Source organism: Pygocentrus nattereri, chromosome 3 (assembly GCF_015220715.1).
Source record: "Pygocentrus nattereri isolate fPygNat1 chromosome 3, fPygNat1.pri, whole genome shotgun sequence".
NCBI lineage: Eukaryota > Metazoa > Chordata > Actinopteri > Characiformes > Serrasalmidae > Pygocentrus > Pygocentrus nattereri.
In genome coordinates this window covers 20,181,486-20,199,957 of record NC_051213.1, presented here as the reverse complement: position 1 = coordinate 20,199,957, position 18,472 = coordinate 20,181,486, and the positions used below count along the sequence as shown (strand labels likewise).

The following is an 18,472-nucleotide window of genomic DNA, read 5'->3' as shown; positions in this document are numbered from 1 at the left end:
GATACTACAGGTGACCTTTAAAGAAATCTAATAAATGCTCCCCTCATACACAGTGCAAAGATGAGCCTGATAAATCTCAGCTTAATCCACTAATCAACTGAACCAAACCTCATGTTGAAGCCCTTTCGATTGGCTCTTATATTCTGGGCTTAGCAGGTGTGATTTGCATGGAGCAGTGGGACTTGGGCCTTTGTGTATGTGTCTGTGGCACTTCAGACAGCAGTCACAGGGAGTCTTAAAGCAACAGATAAGACACGCTTATCTCACAGCACCATCACTGATCTGACATCAGCCTGCAATAGCTAAGCGCTACCTTTCACAGGATAAACTCTCAGCTATACAGAAACCGTTCACAGCTGACTCCTGACTTATATGCACACCTCGACTCCTCCCTGCCATTTCTTATCTCAGATTTCACTACCCCGCCCAGACAAAAGCAGTCACAACAACGAACGCCTGGGGATGTAAGCATGGCTGTGTCAATTGTGTATTTAAAAATTAAATCTGAGTCAGAATGCCACATGCTGAGAAAATGGAGCCATTTATTCTGCTGCCCATGTCTGGCTTACAAATACAGTATGTTTTCGTTAGGATTCTGATTTGCATAAAACTTGTTACTCTGCTCTGCTGCACCAGCCGTCTGTCTCTCTACACACACATACACGCACATACGCACAAGCACACACGAAAAAAATAAATAAACAACAAAAAGAGTCCAATTAAATTTGATAACATTTCACCTTGATTTAATTTCGACAAATACAATGCTGGACATGTAATTTAACAATGGCTGTAATTATGTCATTTAGGAGGGCAGAAACGCTTGAATAAGCCACACATGCCATGTACCGAACACAAAAAACAATGATGCTTTTGCTAACAGTTTGAACTAAGACCAGGAAAATATTAGTGACTGACTAAACTAATTGTTTGCCTTGGATCATATAAAATGTTTTTATGATACTCTACAAGTCAAAAGTTTAAAATTTCAAAGTCAAACTTTACACATTCTGTCTAAAAGAACCTACTACTTCAACCAAAAGTGACCCTGATATAAGATTTTAAAATTGAACCAAAACCTAAATATTCATATTCCGAAAGGCAAATGAGTACTCTGAGTCAAAGCACTGCAGCCTCATTTATACAACTGCTCATGAAATATGTATGAATGAAAGTGAATGAATTCATTAATTATGATAAACAGAACAATTTGTGATCTTCCCATGGCTGGAGTTGTAAAATCTGAGCCTTGTTGCACTGAGTGGAGGAATATGTCCATTAGTGCTCCTCATTTGGTGGGGAACATCAAAGATGTGATGCCCTGCTACAGAGCATTTAGTCCTAATGTGGCTGACTCCTGAAATAAATCGAAGTGAGAATTTCTAAGTAGTTTCCAGGCAATCGAGGCAGCAGGTCCTTTTTATCTACTCTGAAAACTGTGGCTGTGCATTGATTTCGACTCCTTCTGAGATCTCAAATGCTTTTAGATCCCCCCCCACACACTCTCTTTGTCAGCTCTTTTATTTCCAGTGATAAAATTCTGGCATTTAGCAGAGCACCATCTTCCCAAAAGAGAGAGAGATTAATTCAGTTTGGCATCCAAATGTTACAATGACTATGTATGAAGCTCTTGTCCTTTTGATTAGAGCATTATGCCCAATATGCCAGAGGATATTAGCCACCGATATTTTGTATTGCGTTCCAGGTAAGAGACACTGGCTGTGTGAAACAGCAACGGATCTCAGACATGTGCGGAGGTGAATACATTTCAAAAGTAATTGAATATGGAATTTTCTTTACTTTCTTTTGTCAATAAAACCCAGTAACCAACCACCACCACCCTCCCCCTTTACTGGATTTTGTGAATTGAAGGGAGCACATAACCTTTTCTTTTTGTTTTCATCTATAGAAATACTGTACGTAGTGCTTCTTCAATCAATATCTTAACCATGGAGCATGCTGCTTGTTAAAAGCTTGCTTTGTGCTGTCTGATCTTTCCTTCCCTACAGAGACACTTAGCTGTTTCAACCCGAATTATGAATTCCTGATGTTTTCTCGGCCACAAGTCATTTTTGCTACCTGATGATGGCTCCTTTATTGCAGCTCACAGCTGTTTACATGCACCAGAACGGGCAGAAATTGCAGCGTGGATCATTAAGATTGAACTGGCCCGGCCATTAGTGAAATACTGCTCCACTGCCCCAAAAGACCTTCCGATGACAACACTTTGACAATATGCTTCCACTACTGCTAAGTACAGGAATTTTAATATCTCATTAGGACAGGAGAAAACCTACCAAAACAGGTGAACGTTATTAAAAAGGGAGAAGCAGTCCTTTACAATAACTCAGAGGTGACATGAACGCTTGGTGTAATATTTCTGAGAAAAAGCCAGTGCAAAAGCAGGCTCTTTATGTCCTCGTGAACAGCTGTAGACAATAAAAGCAGTTAGGTTAATCTCACACACATACATGCAGAAAGCAATAGGCCCCATACAGAGCAGAAATCCCCTACAGGGTGAAGCAATGTTTTTGGTAATGAATCAACTAAGAAGTATTGATCGACAAGTGGATCGCATCAGTTTCTCCAGCATATGGGCTTGGTGAGATATCTTTAGCTACAGACTGGTCCTCTTGTATCAAAAGAAGGCACACAGGAAAGAAAAGCCACTTTAAAAGGGAAGGGAAGATAGCTGTTGTTCAGCATTGCTTCCATTTGGCACACAGCATAATCAAAAAGGATATTGGTAAGCAGCTGTCTAGAATGTATGACTTCAGAAAGCTGGTCTTCAATAACAAGAGAGTGACAAAACACCCTGATCGATCTAAGCAGAAATCAATACAGGATATGAATGGACTTCATTATATTGTTTGTTCTATGGAGAATATGTTTGATGCGGCGCAGAGTCAATCGGTACTTAGAGACAATAGCACAAGTGTCTCTAGCATTGAAACAGACAGCAACATACTTACTGCCCAGAACCTTGATTCTCCCATTCAAGCCTTCTATGTTCCTTCAATTCCGACTACAAGACTCCCTGATTGTATGAGTCAGAATTACACCTCACTCTTTCACTGCCATTTTTCAATAAATGTGCCTTGCTCTCCATTGATATAGCCATAGCCAGCATTCCTGAAGCATGTGGGAAGATGAAGTCTTTTTTGTGAACTTCCCCTAGGATAAAACATTGCAGAGAGGCTGGAGAGTGTGTTATTACCATCAGAAGTAATGCTTTAGTCTTTGGCTATGATAAAAGGCTACTGCTATCTGTGTGTGGTTATTTTGCAGCAGCAATTTCAAAAAGTCTTGGGCCTTTGAGCCATCACTGAACAAATGACACAATGTGTCTCCTAAACAAACTACAGACTTCCAAGTTCCATCCTAATCCAAGCCAGAATTCACAAGACTAATCCTCAGCTAAAAACTTAAACAACAAAATATATTTTCTTTCATCCCAGAGAAACAAAAATCTGTCTAAAAAGCAAGAACGCTTCACAAATAGTGATTATATTTTGGAAGATGAAATACAAATTAAGGCTTTTCAAAGCAGAGAATCTGTAATTGAAGGCATTATGATTCGATCAAGAGCCCATTTTTATTCCATAATTAAATTTTCATATTAATTCAGAGGATGAGTCTCTGGATGCATTACAAAAAAGCCCCTCATATCCCAAGTGTTGAGACTTAACAGGTGGGTGAAGGAGAGGCATTACTGAAACATTAAATCATATTTTAAAAATAGTGGATGCATTTATTCACAGATAGTGATTCAATTTGCATGCAGATTCTCTGACTGATTACTCCCCAGATACAACCCATTGAGGATACAGACATTGAAAACACATTCCAATATTCCGTTTACAATTTATGTTTAGACATTAATTGAACTCAAAAGTTTTCCAATTAAAACTTTATCTACATTTGAGAGGCACATTTTCACAATATATTTAGCTGAATGACAATATCATTCAAAAACAACTGCAATTGAACCTCATATTAACAAGCTAATTACATCTGTTATTCTGTGCTGAACCTGTATTTGACAGCCTGATGCAAGCTGGATTAAAGCAAATGTGCAAAATGAGTTTAGACAGCCACAGTACCTGCAGTACTGAGGCTCCGGCATGGAGGAACTGCAAGCCGGACTCTGCGGAGTCGATGCCCCCAGTGGCCAGGATAGGGAAGCCAGGCAAGGCTCTCGCTATGGCTGACACTGCACGCAAGGCGATGGGACGAATGGCATTACCTGTCACATGCAAATACAAAGACAAAAAAGTCAAGAAATAAACAAATCTATATTTCAGAATATTGAATTATTTTATTTGCGGAGAAAGCTTCCAATATGTGTGAAATGATCAGCAAGTAGTGTCTTTGTTCTGATACCAAAATGTACTTTCCATTCATACCATCCCAAGCATTAATGACCCGCATCACAGTCATGTCTGCCTTACTCTTTTTCTTTCTCTTTCACACATAAACATACACACACACACACACACACTTGGTTTCAGACTGAAATCTCCAGGGAGCGCCGCTACCTCCTAATGTTACAACCTTTATTTATTTACCTGGGTCTCAGTGTCCTGAATGAATTAAAACCTCCAGTCCAATCCCGGTGACAGATGGAGCCGTTTATCACATTAGATTTAACCACAGTTAGCTGGCAGGCTTTTCCCTCATTGATCAGTGGGAGACATTGTCTCCCCTCATTTAGCTCCAGTGTCACTAAAGTCTAGTGAGGAGGCACTGGCAGACATGCAAATACCAGCTCTCTCTTTCATGTTAAATGACCCTTATTAATGACACAGATAACATAAGAAGAGTTGCTCAGTCTCCTTTGTTTTCTTTTTCAGTTGCAAGAGGAAGGTATCAGATTGCCACATGTTGTACTTGAGATCAGAAATACTTGGAAGTAATGTTGTGTGATTTCATCTGCAAAAATAAAATGAATAAAAAAAAGTCAGGAGAACAGGGCAAGTAGCACAGCATGGCCCTGTTTCCAGTGTTAATCCAGCTGGTTTCATGGGTCACACGAGCGTTATGGATTAAAGTGACAGGCTGCCTGCCTGACCACAGAGCTGAGGCATCCTCTCACCTTCATCGAGTGATGGGTTTATCTCCTCTAACACCATCCTGCACACTCCTCCCATGAAACATGCAATCCCTGACACCTAGAGCCATGTAATCTACTGACATGAATTACAGTCAACTTGGTTGGGGGACACTTAGCAATTCTGCTAGGTGACAATCAAATGCAAGCCTGGGGATTTGAGTGCGAGTATGGGTCACACTCACTGCCCACATAGAACTGGAGAAAACATCTAGGGAAGCTTCTGAGGCTACTAATTGCATTAGCAATGGATGAGCAATGCTCGGTGACTAGCCCTTCCCACAGTACATTCACAATACTGCTTCTATATGAATAATTATTCAAGGCAGAAAAGTCTTGGGACCTCATTTGATAGACGGGAGGGGGGGAGGAAAAAAATACAAGCTTGAGTGACAGTGTACTTCCAATCTTGCTGTGTTGCTTTTGTGTTAATAACACTGCTTGTCCCTTGCTGTTTTTTTTTTCTCCACAGGAAACGACAACGCCTGTTGTTCATGGACAATGTACTTGCATACAAGGTGGCTTCATTGCTGAGTAGCCTGGTGATCACAGGTCAATACTTCAAGAAATACTCCAGCATTTTCGTTCTATTCTCAATCTTCCTCATTGGCAGCATGCTGTAGATTAGCAAGGACAATCATTTTGACACATCTGCCCACTGGCTTCTATTAGTGTTGTGTGAGTCAACGAGTTTTCTGTTCTTTTATTAAGCAGAGGAAAATGTGTCAAAATTACTGTCTGTGGTAATGGACCATATGCTACAAATGTGGCTGATAAAGATTAGGCTGAAAAATGTTATTCAGGTCAGTGATCTCAGGTCAGTATTTAAACTGTAACAGTCTCATGATCTAAGGTTAGTATGTAAAATATAACAATCTACTGATCTCAGGTCAGTATTTATAGTATTTAAACTGTAACAGTGTTCAACTTTCAGATCCATATTTAAACTGTAACCATTTCCCAATCTAAGGTCAGTAAGCTGTAGCAGTCTAATGACCCTACTGATCAGTATTTAATCTGTAACTGTCTTCTGATCTCATGTCAGTATTAAAGCTGTAACCGTCTCTTTATCTCAGGTCAGTATTTAAGCTATAATTGTCTCCTGATCTAAGGTGACAATTTAAGCTGTAACTGTCTCCTGATCTCAAGTCAGTATTTAAGCTCTAACTTTGTCATATCTCGGGTCAGTATTTAAGCTGTAACTATCTCCTGATCTCAAGTTAGTATTTAAGCTCTAACTTTGTCTTTATCTCTGGTCAGTATTTAAGCTCTAACTTTGTCTTTATCCCAGGTCAGTATTTATGCTGTAACTGTCTCCTGATTTCAGGTCAGAATTTAAACTGTAACTGTTCCCTGATTTCAGGTTTGTAGTTGAGCTCTGATCATCTCTCGGGCTTGGGGAAGACATAGTCATATGTAGTAGGCATTCATCTCCCCTCTCTTCTACAACCAGGTCAATCAGCATGAGGCACTCAGGCAAGCTGTGCACGTAACACCTGCTATTTTAATGAATAATTCCAAGCGCAGTGAGATGTACGCAGGAATCAGACAGTACATGGGGGCCTGGAATTTGGAATCATCAAACGAATAGGTAAAATAAAAAAGCACATCCAGGGAAAGGCAATTAGGGAAATCCTCTCAGACCTGACCTGCAGGATCATAATGAACACTACTAGCCCCTCCACACTGCATGTTGTGGTGCTGGGAATGGTAATTGAGGCAAGTGGAAGATACAAAAGGAACACACTAGTACGGCTCATACTATTAACAAATCTGTGCTTTAGTAAGTGATCCAGATACATGGCAACATGTGTGAGGGGAATGAGAAAGGGCAGTGAAAAAAGGAGGATGAAAATAAAGATGAAAGGATCGGCTCTAGGGCAGAGAGGAAAAGTCAAACATGCACACCCATCATTAGCATATTGCGTTAATAACTAATGGCTGATATACATGGAGCACATGAATGAGCCTTGGCATCCTGTGCATTTGCAATAAATAAGATCATGCATTACATCCTTCAGATCTCTTTGCAAAGTGTCAGGGCCTTTATGTCTTTCAGCCTATAGGTGGCCACACAAAGCCGTATTCACTTTGACAGTGCTATCAGCTTTCTGTCTTGACAGTCACATTAATATAATAAGCAATTTATTTGAATAACCAATTTCAGGTTAAAATAATTCAGATGAAACATGGTGAATGCTTTTGCTCATTTTAATGTAATGTAACAAAAGTGTAAAGATAATTCTGACATTTAGGAAAATGTCATCAGTTCACCTTTTCCCTTTGATGGTGCGATGGCATTACATTTAAACAATTATCCGATAAAACAAAGCGACATAATAGAATTTGTATAAAAAAGCAAGCAGTACTGTTTTTTCACTGCAGAATGATCAAATTCTCCTGAGATGCTGTTCATATATATACTAATGCCAACATATTAAAAAGTTTCACTTTTTCAAAGTAATACTTTTCAAAATTACAAAAGCTAGACAGGTAAGACTGTCCTAATCCATTAATTGGAAGAATCAGTTAAATACAAAAGTAACTGTTACTGAATGGAAATGTCTGCATCACTGCCCTTTTCTCTGTGGTGGGTAAAGCGGCCTCAGGTTCCGCTCTCAGTGATGCCTATCTGGTGGGCCGAGAAAGATGCATAATTCAGCATTCTGATCCACATGCTTGCTATTCAGGGTCCGCAAAGGCCACAGTGCTCTGTGTCTACCCAGTGCGTGCTGAGCTGTGAGCGCCTTTGTAGCCATCTCTTCTCTCTCTGTCAGCATTAGCTTTCGTCCCTGTGCTCCCACAGTGGGTCAGGGCAGGCCGGGCACTCCCCACAGCTCACACACTCACTCCTATTTGCATGTAATACAGAAATATAGCTTGTGCTGGATGCAAATGTACAGATAAATCACTAATCTACCATGCTGCATAGGCCAAAATACACAAGATGTGCACGGAGGGAAAAGCTTTGTAAGATTTAAGCAAAATATTGCCTCTTGTTGGCAGACACAGGAGAAGACTATGCTCGAAGCACTAACATGCTCTTGTATAAAATGGTCAAGTTGATTTCTGAGTCTTTCAGCACAGGCTCACAAAAGGGCCTTCAGTTTCATTCTGCCAGCCCGTTATGCTGGAATAAAAAAAAATTGGAGCATGTGAAAAGGTAGCAAGGCTGTATTGCATCAATAAATTATGGCCCATGTGCTTACAATGGTGTGCAGCGCATTGTAAAAAACACGTTATAGTAGAATGAGCATGAAATATAAAATATGGGTAAGCTGTGATGGCAATGAATATTTCTGATTCTTGAACAGTAGCTGACACACTACCCCTTTAGCTCCCAGTGCACGTTTACTAACTGCATTCATTTTTTAGCATTGTTTTCATTATCACTTTGGTGATTTGCTGCGAATGAAACAGACTTCAAGAGGAGCTGCTGCAGGAAAGAGTCAAGAGTTTGAGGTCAGAAAAGGAAAAACGGTACATATTTCAAGCTGAATCGTTCTTCATTTAATAGATATTGATTTATATCTTGAAATATTGACGTTGTGAAGTTGGTTTGAAGCCGAAGAACAGTAGACATTGCAAGTAATCTTGTGTAATGATATAAGAAACAGAATAGTAAATAGATATTTTGAAAAAATTCACTCCTGGTACTGGTTTGCATCCATATATAGACTGCAATTCTGCAAGCTAATTTGCAGTGGCTTTTGACCATTTCTGTGGATAACAGGCAGAAAAAAAAAATCATTCCAATCATGGACAAAATAGCTCTAATATGCAGCATAATTAATGCCTAAATTACTCCATAATCACTTTTTTACTTGAGGTGCCATGTAAATTTTCCTCTTATTTAATATTAATCTAATTATAATGCATTTGATGAAGCCTTTTACACAGCTCTATATACTAATTAATTCTTGCAAACCCACATCTTATGATACTCACTGCAGCAGTGAGAGCAGTGCAGCTGACAGAGAAAATATATCTGAAAACACAGGAAAGAAGAAACTCAGGAGTCAACAGATGGAGTGTGTGTGCGGTGGGGTAGCACTGCACTTTGTTGCTGGTTCAGAATAAAATGCATCATTTGAATGAAAGTGTCTTACTTCACTCTTTTTTTTTTTACTTGAGTTAGTTTCACATCCACCACAACCACACCTGCTTCACCTCACTAGCATACTGAACGCACCTGATTCCAATCACTGTAATCACCATGAACTATAAATACCACCTGACAATCAGTGCAAAGTTCTGCCCCTGCCTTTGTGTGTGCAATTCACACAAAGTGTGTGTTGTTCTTGGTTTATGATCTGTGTACTTTTCTGTTCACTGTGTACATTAAACTCTGTGCATTTGCATCCAACATATGTCTCCATGTTCTGCATGGTTACAGAAACCAATAATGGATGCAGTCAAAGACTCTGAAAACTGACAAGCAGGTATTCAACAACTTTAAGCAGAACAATAAGAGCAAGTTTTTCATCTAACTGCCCTGCTGGATCTCCCAACTCCCCAAACTCAGACATCATCTCCTCCCAGGCGGTGTGCTTTTTGTGACACAAGAATGGCGCTTAAAGTATGAGACCTTCTAAAGCATTCTGCTTCAGTGCTTCAGACATCTCACCAAGGTGCAGTTGTTGTTGTCCACTGATGACTTCAAAGAAGCATTCATTATTCCAGGGTGCTTAGCAAGGTGATAGAGAAGACAATACTCATATGAAAATACCGTGGTGAAGAGATCTTCTCACGTTTGCTATCTTTCGTGTCAATGTGGGAAAGCTGTACAGAACAAAAATACACAGCAAACTGTGTGGTGTGTTCAACATCACTGGGAAGATCACATGTGGAACACCCTTTAGCCATCTGGTGAATCCTTTTAGACCACTTAATGCACCCTTAGTGTTTCAGACTTTCGGTTTGTAGTTGTTCAGACAATATGATTCACTCTCCCTCTCACATTATCCCTATATTATCTACTACACTACCTTAACATAAACTCTACAACACGTGTCAAACTCAAGGCCCGCGGGCCAAATGTGGCCTGCCGTGTCATTTGATGTGGCCCGCAAGAGCTTAAAAGATCTGATTGACTGCAATCTAGTTTCTTAATGCCGTCGCTTCACCGGTAACATAATCAGCATGAATTGTGAGAAATGGAGTTTATGGTCAATGCATGCTTTTAGACTTATTTATTAATTATTCCGCCACTAATTCTAAAGCATGCATTCACCGTAAACTACATTTCCCACAATGTCAAAATCATGCCTATTATGCTACCCGTGAAGCGAAGGCATTAAGCCACTAGATTACAGTGTGTACTCTTCAATGCGTTTTTTTTTCAACAAGTGGAATTAAGAAATAGCTACAAATATTGATCCCAAAATGTCCAGGATGCTGATGGAAGACAGTTTCAAGAGAGATGGTAAGGTGAATACATGTTTGTGCTTCAAGGAGAAAAACCGGTATGTCTTTTGTGTTATGAGGCGGTGGCTGTTGTCAAGGAGTACAATTTACGTCGGCACTTTGATACCAAACACGGAGCTAAGTATGCCAAAGTTAGCCTTCAAGAAAAGCAACAAATTGTACAAGAATTAAAAGGCAAACTGCAATCGCAGCAGAATATGTTCACAAGAGCTACGGCCCAAAACGACGCAGCTGTGAAAGCTAGCTTTATTGTAGCTGAAGAAATCGCTCGCACGTCTAAGTCTTTTTCAGAGGGTGCATTTTTGAGGCAGTGTATGCTGAAGGTCTGTGAGCAGGTAAATAAATAAACCCTGTTTATTACATATACTAGTTTATATGTGTAGCAGTGTATTTAGTGTTTACACAGGTTTATGTGTTTTTTGCAGACAAATGTTTACTGTAATCAAACCATCTGTCATTAAGTGTATGTATGACCTCTGCAAGGATGTGTGCAGCCATTTGTTTTTTGTAAAATGCCACATCTCTTACACATGTTCTTAGCCGCTCGCAGTTGTTGGTTGTATTGTTATTCTGCCCCTTTCAACTGTGACAAAGTTTTGAGTTAGTTAATGTCATAACTTGTGTTTGATGATATTTTTCTTTATTCACTTGGATAGTTTGATCGTTGATTGATGGAGTAATATGAGTTTCTTAATCTGACAAATTAACAGGATTTATGTTATGTTAACAGAGCAACAAGCAAGCATATTTTTACATCTATGCAAATATTTATAAGTTGAATAAGTAAATAAATTCAGATTTATTTAACATTAAGGACTACTTATATTTATTCTACATTACATTTGGTTACATTTAGTTACATTTATACTGTTTTACAGTTACATCTGGCCCTTTGAGGGCAACCATTATGCTGATGTGGCCCTCTGTGAAAATGAGTTTGACACCCCTGCTCTACAATGAGGCTAAGAAGCACCAGTTTTACCAGTTCTCAGTATCTTTCCTCAGTCCTTAGTTCAAATAGGATCTTAAATTACAGGTGGTGCTGGTATGTTCCAGCCCAAGTCACTTGTTTTTTTTTTAAACTTCAAAAAAAGTAGCAGACTTCTACTGATGGTTTATAAAAAACGAAAGCTCCATATTATCCGCCCTCACATAAAAGATTCCCCACACAACTGGACACTGGCTGCCAGTGAGACATATATCTGAAAAGGCAGTTCACTTCAGTATCAATCCCTACACTCCACTGTCGCAGTGATGGTGATATGATATCCCAACATCAGGGAAACCAAGCAAAGTCAAAGAAGCTGTCAGCAGCAGAGAGAAGCTATGACACAGAGAACAGAGAACTACTTGCAATCAAGCTAGTACTGGTGGAGTGGAGGGAACATCCTTTCATTATTTTATACAGATCTAGAATACATCAGAAAACCCCTCGCCAGGTCAGTACTGTTCTTCACTTGGTTCAAATGATCCATCTCTTACTAACCAGGTTGCAGAACACTGAGACTGATGTGTTGTCCTTCATGAGGCACATTAACTACCTACAACTACCTACTAACTAACTACATTAACTAAGTTCAACAAGGCACCACTCAAGGTCCAGGACCATTCCAGAAATGCCATATGAATCCAACTTTACCAACATATTTTCAAGTCTTTTAAAGGTACTAATCCTCTCTAGTTGTGTCAGTTATTTTCCCAAAATGGCAGTAAACGCCTTTTACACGTCAAATACTTGTCAATCATCTACGACATCCAATTACATTGCTCCATCATCCAGGCACACTACAATCATGTTCAGCCCATGTGCAAGCCAATGTGCTACATCACCATCCTGCTGGCCCTATAGTAACACTACCCAGTCATATCATCTGGGTGCACATCTCTGTCTACTTTGCTATAGAGCTCCTAGTCTCAGAGGAAATTACTCTCACTTTTCTAGAAGTGGAGAGTTTTTTGGCCTGCCATCATTCCGATCTACTACCTTCCAGACTGCTGAGGCCTTGTTCTGTTATGTTTTCTGCAGCTTTGGGCTGCTAGAGGACACTGTCTCTGACTAAGACCCAGGCCACAACTGAAGTGTAGAGAGCATTTGTGGTGAGATTGTCACTGTGAGTCTCTGGGCATCACCTTCAGTCCAGTGGCTAGGTTGAGAGTTACTGCATGGATAGGATAAAGGACTGGTATAGATTTCTACCCAGGGCAGAGTATGGCCTACTCACTATTGTCCTCATACTCTGGATATACTCTGTTTCAAGCGTCCCTTAATTACTAGCAAAGGAGTACACCACTGGATTCCAAGGTCTCGTCAGTAAACGAGCGATTCAGCAGTAAAGAAGTGTGGTCTCAGTTTAGCATAATCTTTCTTTCTTTTCTTTGTTTCTAAACTTTCTTTCCTTTGTCTCTTTTAAAGCTGGTAGACCTTGGTCTACTGCAGAGGGCAGAACCCTTTCTTGAGCTGCCATCAGCTCTAACCGTGGACTGGGCTCTGGCATAAAATGAAGTGGAAAAATCTCTTCTTAACTCTTCCAGAAGTAGTGTCTCTATCCAATGTCTAATTAAGTTGGAGAATTACAGGCCTGAGAAGAGGTTGCGAATATAGGGGGAGAACATTCAGGATCGTATGCTGACTGCCAATTCTGGGGGACTGCCTATCAGGACATAATGTCACATTAGAAGTCATGCCTGTAGAGACAAAATACTATAATACCTACCATAACCACACCTACTGTCACACCAGTCATAGCCACACCTGTGTCAACTTCACCCCACTCCATCCTTCTGGAATACTGAATGCACCTGATTCTAATCATTGTAATCACCACAGCCTATAAATACCCCATCCCAATCAATGTGACAGTCATTGTAAAGCATTATGTTTGTAGTATGTGTAATTCTGAGCATTGTTTGTTTTTCCATGGTTTTCTTAGATTATATGTCTTTTTTGTGATGACATCTTTGGACTCTGTCCTCACTAAATTATTGTTTGTTTTTTGCACTGAACATTTGTCATGTCCTGCACTGCTACGGTTAACCTCTATGTTGGCACCACATTTTTCATATTTTTGGAGACCAGTTTGATGTCTTCTTGAGACTCTTTAAAATATTAATCACACATCTCTGGTCACTGTGTCATCTCTGATCACCATTAACTATTCCTGACAACAATATCCCTTTAATTGAATGCTAACACTTAAAAGTAGAAAATGATCCACATCATGCATCAATTAAAATGAAAATAAATAAATAAATAAATGTCACAACATCAGGGGGTGGCTGAAGTGTCTCTCCACATATTTTTGGATTTTTGCTTGGGGGTTTCACATTTGTTTGGTACATTAGATATCTCTTAATGCTTGGTAATCAGCAAAAAAGCAAAAGTGGAATAATAATGATTTGAAAATTCCAGAAAAGATTGATGTAACTTAAAAAAAAAAGAATCAAAGCTGCCCATGTTTTCATCAGCAGAGCTGTTTCCTGTGGACTGCAGTTTTGAATTTCAGCACTGTAACTTCTAAGATATCCAGCCTGAGCAGAAAATAAAAGAACAGCAAGTGAGATATGGGGGTTACTGAGAAGGAGAAAGAAAAGCAATAAAAATATTCCAGTCATGTTTCTGCCCCCCTAATTTCCTAATTTCTCTTTGTGTTTTGTCTCCTCTGCCACGTCCCTGAAGACTGCAGTGATTGATAGCCTAATCCAATGACTGTATTACAGGCACCTCATCTTGCCCTGTGTTCTTATCATTAGCAGTTAGCCTATGCTTACATTCACAGCTCACTGCCTGCTACCGGCCCAAGAGATTTAAGGATCTGGCCTTTAGAAAATATTTAACATAAAATTGAAATCTTGACAGCACTGAGAAGTCCGTCCTCGGTGAGGCAGTTTTAATTAATCAGGCCTACTGTACCGTGCTGTCTAACACGGCAGACCGCCGCGCCGATTACTCAAACATGTAGCTCTAAATTAAACAGCCATGAGCCCCCTTGCATCCTGGACTCCTGCTACACATCTTCCTTCCTCTCTGACCAGCCTTGCACCACACAGAGGGAGCAGGAGAGGGGGAGAGACTGTGCTAGGTAAATAAAAATGCAAATGTGAAAAAGACCCTGTACTCGATACACAGGCTGCCTTTATGACTTGAGAAAGGAGGCCGCTGACAATAAAGAGCAGTGCTGTTTGCCGTGCCTGTAGCACCTCAGCTCTCTCCTTCTCCTCTTCCTCCTATGAATGCAGGGGAGTGCATCAGTGCTCCTGCTCATGTAGTCTGCCATAATACAGAGTATGAGACAGGGCTGGGTGAATGAGGTAGTGAGCTGCAGAAGCATTCAGACGGTGCTGAACTGTGCTTGTAGACAAACCCTCTCCCCCACTATCATTAGAGCGCTATATGCTTCTCTTACCTGCACAAGGACAATCACCATGCTTGATGTGCACAAATACAACCCCATTACCACCTTAGAGGAGGGGGCAGTAACATCAGCCTCTGGAGCCCCAGCCTCAGGCTCCTGCACTGCTGCACTGCTCTGCACTCTCCACAGATTAAAGCACAAAGCCAAAATGGAGAGAGGGAGAAAAAGGATGAAATGTGATCAATAAACGGAAAAAAAGTAAAAAAAAAAAAAAAAAGACAAAAAAAGGTAGAGGGACATGACTTATACCGTAAAGATCTCTCCTGGGCATGCTCACAGGAACACTTGAGTGGTGCATTTATGTTACCCCCCATTTTTCTTTCTTTCTCTCTCCCACTCCCTCTCCAAAGATGGGCTGTGGTTATGCGGCAGCATACATGCCCACATCCTGTAGCTCTCAGAGGGGCTCTGACACCACCCAGTCCATGGCACTGCACTCTAATGAAGGCCAGCTCATACACACACACACACCCACAGAAACACACACTTCTCAGAGCAGCTCAACCATTAATGGTCTACCAGAGTTCAAGCCCACAAGCCCCTCATTCACAGCAAACAAAACAAAGACGCGCTAGATTACAAAGAGCCCACAGGTGACCCTTTAGGCACATTCACACTTATGTCCATTAAATTAGGAACTATACATAGAGATTTATATACTTCAGAGTCAAAATGCCAATTTGGCCCATCAAAAAGTTAATCTTGCCACGTTGCCAATTTTGTTAATAAGAGATACAGATACTAGTGTGTCATGCATTTTAGCTCACACACAGTGTAAGCTTAGCCTATTATGAAAACACAAACAAATATGTAAACAAACGAATAACAAAAATAAAAAATTTCCACCAGCCAAATTGGCTGAAAAAAATTGAAATCAGAATCCACCATAACAATTCATGACCGGTTCACCTCTCCTCTACTTTACACCTTTGTATTTTTTTAAACTCATTTTTGTCAAAGCTCATAGGTAAAAAATATGCTTTACTGCAATTACAATGGTAGAGGAATAGGCCATTCATGTTTGTTCAGGTGGGTATGTATATCATTAGTAGTTTTTAATGATACATTGGCACCAAACAGTGGGGCCAAGATTACAGCTATAAGGATTTTCCTCTGGTTTGACAAAGTAGTGGCCACTGAGATATGCAAGTGATCCACTGATAAAACACAGCTGAAGAACTGAAATATTTCCATTTCTTGTGAGCGTCTACTTCAGCAGCTTTGTCAGGATCAAAGTTACATGCCAACTTTCTTCACAGTCTACGCCAAACACTCAGACAATAAAACCAAACCATGTATACGGATCTACCTGACACTGTAGTGTGTCAGACTGCATTGGAGAAGCAGTAACCATAAATGTAAGATTTGTGTGTATGCGAGAGAGTGTGCTGGAGATGCTTGTCAGATCAAACCTCATACAGCCTTGATCTCAGAGACATACCAACCTGCATGAGCCATGACTTCCTCCCTAAACACACACACACACAGTTTGTATTCTTATTTCTCTGGGGTATTTCCACAAGCATTCCAATTTCTGGGGGTATTTTCACAAATTTTGTATTGCTGTTTTCCAAGGGTTCTTTCCATTTCAGTATGCATTCCTCAGTAACCAGAAGCAAATCTATTTGTTACATTTTAAATAGGACTGGCCTGAACAGCATTTTGCAGGCTTTGAATACTCACTGATATTTCAGAACAAGTACCTGAGTTCTCCTTCTCAAAACCACCTTTAAAAACAACAATATTTAAACCATTTTTCAGTTGTCTATCTGATGGTATATATATATATATATATATATACACCTCTAATGTCCACTAAACCCTTCCAACCTGCCACATTTGTTAACACATCAAGTCACACACTTTCTGCTGAGTTGGAGGCAGTGTGGATTTTGCACTGAGCATCTTTCTCATCATCTGATCATTTAAAGTACTTCCCAACTTGTAATCTCTCAGGGTCCTCTGCCCTTTGAGCTTCAATGCTCATGTGGAAAGTGGCGCAGTTTGTTGCATTGGTCACAGATGTCTGGAATTAAAATGTATTCTAAACCAGACTGGCTATTATTTATGTATTTTTAACATTTTCCATTAATTAACAATAACTGCTCTACCTAAAGGCCTCTGCAAATGATGTTCAGGCTAAAATGTTTGTGGCTTAAAAAAAGACAAATCTACCAAACTCTAAACAGAGAGATTAATACCAACAGCGAATACTCTTTGATTCACATAATTTGGGCCAGCCATAACTTTAAATCAAAGCTAAATTTTTGTAAAAGACAAAAATATGTGGAAAATCTCAGGTGGACATTCCAAATATTCATACATCAAACTCTTCATGTTTCCCCATCCTCCTGTAGAGAGCTAAACAGGTCAAACACATATACACAGGTCTGTAGTGGTTTGAGGCAGATTTTGTATATGGCAAATGCAAACCAAGACTATGTGCGCTGCAGTAGGAGGCTGTATGTGTTGTACAGCCTCTTGCTACCTGTAACATACGCAAATAGCTACAATCAGTGAAGATAAGAACCCTCTTTTTCACTTTGGAAATAATGTGCAAGTAGCAGGTCTTTACCCTACAGCCAGAGTCAAGCAAAAATCCCTATACTTCACATTATGCATAGAGATACTAAGGATATAATAACAGTAAACAAAACAAATTCCAGGTACCTTATTTGTTTACGCAAGGGATGAAATTGTCTAAGCCTCAAAGCAAAAGCCCAGCCTCCAACATGTGCATATATTTACAGTACACAGCAGAGGGATATACAATTACAGAGTTCAAAGTGACTCATCATAGTTTTGTCATTAAATGAAATACCGTACACTGTAGCCGTTATGAATCATGGGCTGATGCAGTGTGGCGCGGTATGAGTGCGTATGTGCACGGGCTGCAGTATGAAGCAGTTGTGGTGGAGGCCCGGGAGCTGCTGTGAGAGGGGGAGAAGATGAATGCTAGGCTGGTGGAGCAGCAGAAGCCCCTGTAAGCTCAGGGCAGCACAACTCCTGGGGGATGTCATCGAGCCCGCCAGCCACAGCTTAAATGGGGAAAAGATGACATTGAGTAGTTTTGCTTACATAAAATACTGCTGCAATAGTTTCTCCATTAATTTTTAATGCCTCTCCTGTCTTGCAGGCCCACGTTCTTCCTCCCCAATCCTGTTCCACCTTCCAGCCGTCCCTGCCACTGTGGGCCTGTATGGACAGTAAAGGAGGGAGGACGGGACAGTGGAGGGAAGATACACACACCCCTACAACAGCCTTCATCAGTTTGTCCAGGCACATACAAGCACACACACACAAAAGCAAACCCACAAAAGACATGCAAACACAATGAACGAAGACCTGCCTCATAAATGGCATTAACTATGCAGCAGTGCAGCCATACAGCACCAAGCCAGAGCAGAGGGAGGGAGAACAACTGCATGCACATGAATTATTGAGGATGGGTCTGGAGCATACCACTGGATGGACAGCAGTGCATGCTGCCCTCTGATGAAGCACTTTGACTCCAACTCAGAGG

At 40.4% G+C, this 18,472-nt stretch overlaps 1 protein-coding gene across 1 annotated transcript in view; it reads right to left on the bottom strand.

Annotated features, from left to right (window-relative positions):
• dpyda.1 (dihydropyrimidine dehydrogenase a, tandem duplicate 1) overlaps nt 1-18,472 on the bottom strand; it is a 166,847-nt gene that overhangs the window by 14,758 nt on the left and 133,617 nt on the right. Inside the window, exon 19 of the mRNA XM_017700381.2 lies at nt 4,104-4,246. Coding sequence (XP_017555870.2) covers nt 4,104-4,246 — 143 coding nt within the window. The remainder of the gene's footprint in view (nt 1-4,103; nt 4,247-18,472) is intronic.